This window comes from Antrostomus carolinensis, unplaced genomic scaffold (assembly GCF_000700745.2).
Source record: "Antrostomus carolinensis isolate BGI_N321 unplaced genomic scaffold, ASM70074v2 scaffold17170, whole genome shotgun sequence".
NCBI classification, from domain to species: Eukaryota; Metazoa; Chordata; class Aves; order Caprimulgiformes; family Caprimulgidae; genus Antrostomus; species Antrostomus carolinensis.
This window is the reverse complement of record NW_010287884.1, coordinates 7,025-16,560: the sequence shown is the minus strand read 5'-3', so window position 1 is coordinate 16,560 and position 9,536 is coordinate 7,025. Positions and strand designations below refer to the sequence as shown.

The window sequence follows — 9,536 nt, the reverse complement described above, 5'->3', positions numbered from 1 at the left end:
GCTGAACAGAGCAGAAGGAATTGCCTCATGCATCTTACAGACTAAAATCTGCAGATGATCCTACTTCCATATATTCAAACCACTGTGATATATGCTAATATTGCAACACTGTTGATTCATGGTAACTTATGCTTTGCTATAACTCCCATATCCTATTGTGCAGAACTGCTATCAAGACACTTGTTCTCCATCCTATTTAAGTAGATTATTTGTAGATTTATAGAATCCATAGATTATCTGTAGGCATTCATCCCTAGATAATCCAAGATTTTTTCAGATTATACCTCTAATTTGCCAGGATCACATTTAATTCTGACTCTGTCCAGGTTTGGACACCACATTTGAAGAAAGATAGCAATGAGCTGAAAAGAGCCAAAAGGACAATAAAGGGAATGCTCAGAGGAGAAAATATAAAATATAATCAGCCTATGAGAAAAGAATGCAACAATTGTTTATGTAGTTTTCCTTCTTTTTCAATTAGTAGGCCACTGATATTTTTCTGGTAGAGGTGCAGACCCGTGCATAAAGAATCTATGCCTGCAGTGCAGTCGTTTGCTTTCCTTCATTAGAGCTGGAAGAAGTTGTCCAAAGCTGAACACCACTTCATCCTAAAGATGAAAAATCTTAAAGGGCACAAGTTTCAAATATGTAAAAGGATGCTAATAGGGCATTACTCACTCTTTATATTACTACTACAATACTATAGGAAATAATAGGCTTAAATTATAGTAGAAAAGATTAATTTGAACATTTCCTCTATTTCCTAACAGTAAGGATAGCATAGCACAGAAATGGATTGCCTGGAGGAGATGGGGAATCTCTGTCCTCTTTCAGACCAAATTAGAGAAGTGTATTCTTTTTGGCATAAAACAGTTGTGCAGGTGATCATCTAAGGTCCTTCTGCACCTTTAGTTCTGTGAAACTGGGAAACCAAGCCAAGGCCCAAATCAGATGTGGACGGTGACTCTGCAAGATCCTAATACAACTGTGGGAACCAGACATTATTATGCATCCTGGTTGTTTGTAACACAGCTGAAGTTAGAGAGACAAAGGGTAGACATTCCCTCATTGCAGTGACTAAATCCCAGATCCCTGCCAACCAGCCATGCTGCATTTTGAAGGTTTATTTTATGTAGTACAGCAATTCAAAATGTCAGTAAATCCTCTGCGGATGCTACTCCCAATGCATATGCATAAATACACTCTTATGTCCCATAGCGCTGCTATTCCACTCCAGCAGCCTTGACGACTCCCTGTGTTCACCTAGAGACAGCAACATTGACGACATGAAGCTACTGGGGTCTCTGACATGTTTAATAATTCCCTGATTTTTTTTACACCTAGAGACATCCCTCTGGAAGAGAGGTGGTTCCCATGATGGTGCTCCTGGGTGTGGGACCACAGCAGTGCAGAAGGGGGGCTGGCAGTGCCTCCTGCCTGATTCACATGGTCCATAGTTCTCCTCCTCCTTATGCTACTGACTCTTCCTCAGCCACTTTCTTCCCCAGCAGGGCTGGGACGAACGTGCTTGGTCTCCTCGTTAGGGATAAGAGAGCATCAGTAGTCATATAAGCCATTTTCTTGCTTCTTCCCACAGACATTGTGTTCACACAAGTTGATCATTATACTGTCAAGCTATGGGGACTCTGGCTGGCTTCAAGGATGTGAACTTGTTCTTTGGCCAGAACAGCTCTTTTCCCAATCCCTGTAGGGTCTGCAAAATGTCAATGTTTTCATGAGGCTGTGGCCTTCCCTCCCCTCTCCGCATCTTGTCATAGTCCTGCTTACAGATCTGCTGTTCTGAGATTATTATTTTTATTGAAATGGTTGGGACTGCGGCACAGCTGCACAGGAAATAAAACCAGGCCGCCTCATTCACTCCTCATTTCCACAGCAGGGGGACATGGTCCCCCCATAATACGCCTCTTGTCATTCTCTCTCCTCCTCTGGCACCAGGATAGCGAAGCGGGTACCAGCTCACGTTCCCATCCTGGGACAGCTAGAGAAAAGGGCTGTAGCCTGTAGCTCTCCCTCTAACAAGACAGTGCCTGGTCTGTGTGATGGGATAGCCTGGCTAGGAGCAACACCCAGGGGACAGAAGGGAGGCAGGAGACTGTAAAAGGATGAAATTGAAAGAGTAAATTGTAAAAAGCAGGAGCTGCTGGGTTACAGATCAGGAAGGGGATGGCTACTCCTTGCTAAATTCTGCACTCACTTTTTGATCCTATTCCAGCCCCAATGTGCAGGGTATCTTATCAGGAGAAAGCTGCCTGCATAATGGAGGGCTTTCAGGCAAAGCCAACGCAAACGCTAAGGGGCCAACACTACTGGGAGATTAAATGAGCTAAATATTTATAGCTTGGCTAAATGACAACCAACTGGAGATCTGATGAAAATACCAAGGAGGAAAAGAAATATTTTAAGGTGGCTTTGAGGGCAGGATTGAAACAATCCAAAACAAAAGGAAAGTTTAGGCAAGATTCTTTTTTTTTGCTCCATCTCCTGTGCCAGACAGGGAGGCAATGACCCAGCAAAGCATATGAAGCATGCCTTGTGATGAAAAGGGCTCCTAAATCTCTTTGTGCTCCTATGGGCAGCGGGACGGGTGTCTGTATTTGGTGGACGACCCAATGACAGCTAATACTAGGTCATGCTTCTGTGGTTTCTGCAGGTATAGACTCTGGGCGGATGCGTGCGCGGAAATGTTTGGAGGCCTTGACATCTGCGCTGTCAAAGCCGTCCACAGCAAAGATGGGAAAGACTACATCATAGAGGTGAGAGCATGGGAAACCTGAATGCAGGTCTCCATTGGGAAGTGTATCTGCAAACACACTCCTGTGAAGTTCACCTGCACCAACGTCCGCATGCTTACCCCTGTGTCCGTGGCCCGGCAGTCACTGCTCCTCCGTGCCCACCTGTATCCTCCAAGCTGTAGCCCACTGATACGTATGAAACCAATTTAGAGTCCCAGCTAAACTGGCAGATATGTAGCAAGGAGCCAGGGTTGAAGTTCCTTCATTCCTCAGTGTGGACTGTGAAAGGAAATGGAGAGCCACAGACTGCTTGGCCACCCCAGCTTTCCAGCTGATAAATCCCCACACTGCAGAACCTTACTAGCATGGGACAGATGTGAAGCTGCCTTCTTATCAAGCACATAACAGCCTGCAAGTGTTGCTGGCAGCATCCCAAGTTTGTTGTGTCTCAGTGCACCAGTGCCCCAGTACTGTCCTTCCTAGGCCAAGTGCTTGCAAAGCCAGTGCATCTCACAGCTGCTTGTAAGGATCAACAGCATCATCAACAAACATGCTCATATTCAGCCCAACCTTATTTCAGGTGCCAGATGATACTACCACATTAGTCATGTTAACCTCTCCTCCTTACCCACACAGAGGTCCAGCAGGTGAGGTCCATAAGTAGCAGGAACAATTTGATTTAAAAACCAGGTGTATTTTCTAAAATCTTTTGCCCAGACAGCATTCACTACAATAACAGACCAGCAAGACAAAGCACCACAGAGTTACTTCGGGCAGTGTGGACTATAAACTTTTGTGCTCAGAGCTGGACAGACTGTGGCTCTGAGAGCTGAAGTTCAACATGCTCCCTACCAGGCCAGGAGGCACACATGGGAATGGAGTAAATAGTACACTCAGGTCATCCTAACAGGGCAGAGAAGGAAAAGCTGGCCAGAAAATCAAAGTGGAAACTTAAGAGACGCTCTGGGGGACAGAAAATCTGGCAAGTAAGCAAGTGCCTTTGTCACTATGTGACTCAAGGAGGCACAGCATCTGACCTGCTGTAAACTCCACCAACACAGGCCAGCTGAGGAAGATGAGCAGAGCCAGCCTATGGCTTCATGCAGGGGTGCTGACACACTGGAAAGCTATGTGTGGGAGAGCAGTCCCACCCGCTGAGGGTTGGGATGCTGATGAGAACCACATGAGCCCTCCAGCGACTGCACATTCCTGCATTATGTATCTGCTCTCCGGGGAGCAGTGACCTGTCAAAGGCCATGTGATATAAGTGTGCTGCCAGCAACCAAACGCTGGCGAGCCTCCGTCTTTCCTGAAGTGATGGGGCCACAGCTGGCGGGTCCGCTCCTGTATGCAATTCATCAGCACCTAGAGGAGCATCCCCCAGAGCAGACTGTCTCCCTGCCACACACTTTTATTTCTCTATGCACATGTAGCTGAGAAAGGAAGGGCAAGAAAGCAGTCTTGCTAGAGACGACAGTAAGGACATTTGGACTGTGTCCATACATGGTCAAACACAAGATGTGGATTTCATATCCCTGCATCTATTATTGTATATAAGCCTACATACGTGCACACATGGCTAATTCTGTGCTTAAGGATTAGATGCCTCTGTCTGGGTATACCTCTGGGTTTTCACATCTGCCCCTGTGTGTGACTGACTGGATGAAAAGCACATCCACACTCTAACAGCCATCATCAGCTTGCACACAGAGAGAGAAACGCACACTAAAACTCCTCTGAGACCAAAGTAAAAAGCAATGGATCTAATATGACACAAATCAGAAGAAACACATCCGCTTCAGATGGGTCATGCTGAATTATCCCAGCAGAGAACCTGATTGAGCAGGCCTGATGTACTAACATCTAGCAGGCATTCAGATGCCAGACTGATAGACATTGTTGGGAAAGGAGTAGAGTAGTTCAATACAAAGAGCAGAACAAAGCCAAACAGGGACCTTTTCTAGTTTATGCAGATCTGAGGGAGATGCTGACAAGTAATTAATTGCCTCCAGCCTACTTCCTGGTGTACTTGGTTTGAAACTGATCCTTTATTTTGCTTTTTTCTTTTGATAGTGAGAGAAAAAAGTTATTTGACAGTGCGACAGTTGTATTTTTCTTGGTGAGAAGGAACAGTGTGTTGTGACATTTTACAAGAAAGCATGGCTAAATGGGCTGAACAAATAAGGAATTTGCACAATGCAATTGCAGGCAGCAATTAATTTTCACAGTGCAAAGCAGTTCCCTAAAAAAGATTCGCAGAGGTAGTGACAGGCAGTTCTATGAACTGAGATTTATCATAGTGGTTTGTCGCAAACAGAATCAGATTAAGATAGATGAGTTATCAACACAGCACAAGAGTAATCTTGCACCCATGGTATTTGCTGTTACTTGAACTTCACCTTCTTTTCTTTTCCCATGGCAAACAGCAGAATTTAATGTTTCTGCCCTTCAAAGCACTCACACTCTTATGCACCATTTTCATGGTTCGTATTGAAAACTTTGAAGAAATCTGTAGATTTCTTCAAAGTTTCATTCTAGTAAAACAGTTGTGAATTTAGTACTTCTTTTTCTTCTGCTTTAAAGAACTTTGTCATATAAGGGAATATTCAGCATAAATAGTTAGTACTTAATCAGAAGGCCAGATCTTCAAAACAGTGCAAGTTTAGTACCACTGCTAGCAGACAGATTCTTAAAACAGCTGAGCAGCGTGTGTGGTTTAATAATCTCCCCTCTCCCCCCCCCACCCCCCCCCCCTTTTTTTTTTTTTTTTTGTAATCTAATCCTTTTCCACATCTCTGCTATGCTGACAAATATGGAGCAAGGGCAAGTAAAATGATCCATGTGATTTATTCTTCCTCCTGGATCAGCTAAGCCCTACCTGCCACACAGCTAAACCATGGTACTAGATGTGCTCCTTGCTGCCCTGCAAGAAGCCCTGCCCAGCCCTTCAGCACCGCTGTATCATTTCTTTTGATATGTCTAATCACCTGTTTCCTTCCTTCCTTCCCTAAAAATCACCTAACACTCCACTCTTGCACATCAGAGCACGGAATAACAAGTCCAGCTTTCAGGCCTCAGCATCAGATAGGCGCAGGGGGAGGAGTGGGATGGGGTTTTCCTGAGTCTCTTTTGTGCCTGTCCGCTTTCCACTCCCCCTCATACACCTTATCAGGCAACAGCAGCTGCACCAGGAGCAGCTACTGACCTTGGGCAGCTAAAAAGGCTGGGTCCATATGTGCTGATATCTTCTTGTCTTGCCCAGCTGTTCTGTGATCTCCCCAGGAAGAGATGAGTGCAATCTGTCTATGATTCACATATTCCTCTCAGTTTGATTTATGTCAGTATTAGCATTCCTATCTGCCCAGTTCCAGAGCAATTCCCCTTTCCTGGGGGACAGACAAGGTGACATCTCATGCTCCCTTTCGGTTCAGTGGCAACCAGCTGCGTCATTTTGTCCCCAAAAATCACTGCCATTTTCAAATTTTACTTTATGCATGTGATTTTTCATTCCCATATTTGCAAAGTTTCCCACAGCTCATGTTCCCCTGCCAGACACTACACAGCAGGACAGCAGATACCCTTAGCCCTGGTGCACCTCCATTGGTTTAGGTGCCTTTATTTTATAAAACAGCAGAACCTGTTCTAGGGTTCTTTCCCCCTGGTGCCTTTGTTTTATAAAACAGCATCTTCCCCTTCCTCTTCAACCACTGATGCCACAGATATAGGGGAAAGCAGTTCTTAAGATGGGGAAATGTGGGGTTTGGGGTGTTTTGACCAGAGCTGTATCCCAGTTACTCACAGGGAGGGTGAGGCTTGGCCGGCCAGGCTGTCAGCAGAGAAATGGCATCATCTAGTGGTCAGGCAGGTCCCCCGCACGGTGCAGAGGAGCTCGGAGACCTTTCTCATGTGTGAACTGGAATCGCCAAATGAAATGGGAATGTTTTTAAGGTGGGAATGGAGGGAAACCTGCACAGGAACCTGCTGGAGAGCCCCCAGAAGCCCCTGGCTAGCGAGACACAGACGGGAACTGGCCGTTCTCTGGCACCGCAGGAAATATTTCCTTTCCCCTCCTCATGTTTTAACAGAGAAACAATGAAGTGGAGCATGGAATGAAAAGCCACTTTGTGTACTTAGCTGAGCACTGCCATCTAATTTTCTAACCCCCTCCTTTCACCCCCTGGGTCAAATAGGCCATAGATATGAACACCAACTCACTCTTTGTGCAAACCCCAGATAAATCTTCCTAGGCAGCTTCTTGTTCATAAGAGACACCTATAGAAATTAATCCAAATTAATATTCTGCAAGAAATTACTACAATACAAACTACGAACTCACTTCACTGATTTCCCACACTTAATCTTAAAAAAAAAAAAAAAAAAAGGGTGCAAAACTTTCCATTTCACTCCAAGAGTGGACTCTTGCAGCCTTGCCAGGGTGGAGTGCATTTCCGATTGTTATCTGAGCGTGAGTCAGTGCCTTTCTTGAGCAATGCAACCTTTAACTCTGCATTTCCAGGGTTTTCAATGTTTGGTTTAAAAATAAAAGCAAAATAAAATAAACTCTTCCAACCCTGATATTTTGGTACAGTTATATTTACTCCAGCTGAATCTTAACCTCATCATAGTGCAGTTCTTCCTGTGGGATTTAGCTAATGTTTGCAAAGCACTTGATTTATGATGAACTGTTGAAAACTATGTTTAGGGCTGCTATACAGCTGAGGGTCTGCTGTGTTTTCGTTATTATTGTTGTTGTCAGACCATTTCTTACCTCAAAGACCCTTTGACAGTTGTCCTTCCCCCAACCCCACAGTCTTGCTTCCCAGCTTTACCCAGCACAGTTGTAGTACTTGCTTGGGAAGCAGTTGTATCACAACATCAAGAAGACAAGCAGAGAATAAGTTTACTTTTCTGCACTGGGTGCTGTTGTTTTGGTGACATCCTATTAATTACACATCTGCGGTGTTTATTTCCCCTCTCAGGGTACAGTGCTTTGTGCTGATTACTCCCAAATGTTTCCTGGTTTCCTCCAGTCCCTGTTGCTCTCATCTCCTCAGGCTTCAGTACATGTTGTTTCCCTTATCCTGTGGCCCTTTCTTCTGCAATGTCACCCCCAAATACTGTGAGACAATGCCAGAGACACCTCATCTGTCAGAGGCATCTCCTCAGGACATGTGAAGAAGAAAGTTTGTGTTTAGTTGATTCAGAAAAAGCCTCCAGCCACCAGAAGCCTTGGCTTGGCTTCCAAGTTGTGAAAGGAAGGAAGATGGGGAGTGAGGGGAAGCACATGCCATTTCCAAAAAAACCTAAGCAAAATCCCATGCCTAGGAAAGTTAAACATGCTCCATCATGGCGGGGAGTGGTGACTATAGATGTTGGCAAGGATGTGGAGACACACAACAGGTTAATGTGAGAGGTGAGTTGAAACAGGCATCTGCCACCAGCAAACCTCCTGGCTAACTGTTGTTTTTCCCTCCTGTGGCAGGTGATGGACAGCTCAATGCCCCTGATTGGGGAGCACGTGGAAGAGGACAGACAGCTTATAGCTGACCTGGTTGTTTCAAAAATGACTCAGCTTGTCATCACTGCTGGATCTACACCGTCACCACTGAGGCCTTGGGTAGGAGCAAATAGAGAACTTAAAGCCAAGCTGTTTTCCTGAACTTTTTTTTGCCTCTCTCCTCCTTGTGGGTGTCAGGCAGCCAGGCACCTCAGAGAGCTGAACAGTCGCATATGGGAGTGTATTGGATAGACTGACTCCTGCCCTTTGAAAGAAGTTTCTCACAGACCCTCTAAAGTGGGTGGCCCTAGGATACACCTCTCTCTCCCTTCCTCTCCCTTTAACTGTGATATCACACCAGTAGTGTGCTCCATGCATCTAGACATTCTGGCTTGCTGAATTCCTAAAGTCATATTGAAGACAGCCATTTTTAGAGGTTCTTGTAACACCCAATTTCATCTTCACCTAACACCATCCCTCAGGATAGGTTTCATTCCAGTTTTTGCATCCCTGATGAAAATCCGGAAAGAATAAAAAGTAGGAATCTCCATCAAGACTTGTTCCATTCCTTACTGCAGCCTTTCTTCTTTGGAGATGCCCTTCACCTCTTTCATCAGGAGGAGGTTTAACTAATGTTGAATTAATGTAAGAACCTGTCATTTTTGCATTTAAGCTGACCCCTTTGTGCTTCTTATGTACATTCATTCTGAGTATCAAATGCATCTAATCTTAATGCCACATTTTCCAGTGGCAGTTCTGTATAAATGAAACACAGCAAAACATGACCTGTGTCTCCAGATGTATGTGCTACACTTCTTCCAGTATCTAGCAGGGAGCCAAGCATGAAGGTTTGCTGACAACAAATCTGTACAAGAGAAAGGACAAGAGCGATAATCCTGAACTGCAGCAGCTTCCATTTCCACTCGAGACAGAAAATGGGAGAAAGCACTCTATGGCTCTCTGCCTTTGTCATATGACAGCCCACTCTTGCTAAACCAGGTCCCCAGCAAGAAGGCTGTTCAGGGTAACTCCAAACCAAGTTTTAGCTAGAGTGAGGGGATAAGCATTTAACAGACACTAAAAATGCTCTGAGGCAGGGAAAGCGATACAGAAGGGATAGGACTTACCCTGGCCCAAGTGGAATCAACAACTGCCATCTGAAATAGCCAAGATATAGAATGTATACGCTAAGAGCAAAGGGGAAGCCAACAGAAACTAAGAACATGGGCGGATGCATCTGCTTTTCATGTCTTCAATATACTGATACAGGACTGGATTGGATTACA

General features: G+C 45.0%; 1 protein-coding gene across 1 annotated transcript in view; it reads left to right on the top strand.

The window, feature by feature from the left end:
• Positions 1–9,536, top strand: part of LOC104522490 (synapsin-3) — a gene marked incomplete at its 3' end in the record, with an annotated part of 30,096 nt that overhangs the window by 14,835 nt on the left and 5,725 nt on the right. The window contains exons 4-5 of the mRNA XM_029084200.1: positions 2,672–2,774; positions 8,236–8,370. Of these exons, the coding sequence (XP_028940033.1) occupies positions 2,672–2,774; positions 8,236–8,370 (238 nt within the window). The remainder of the gene's footprint in view (positions 1–2,671; positions 2,775–8,235; positions 8,371–9,536) is intronic.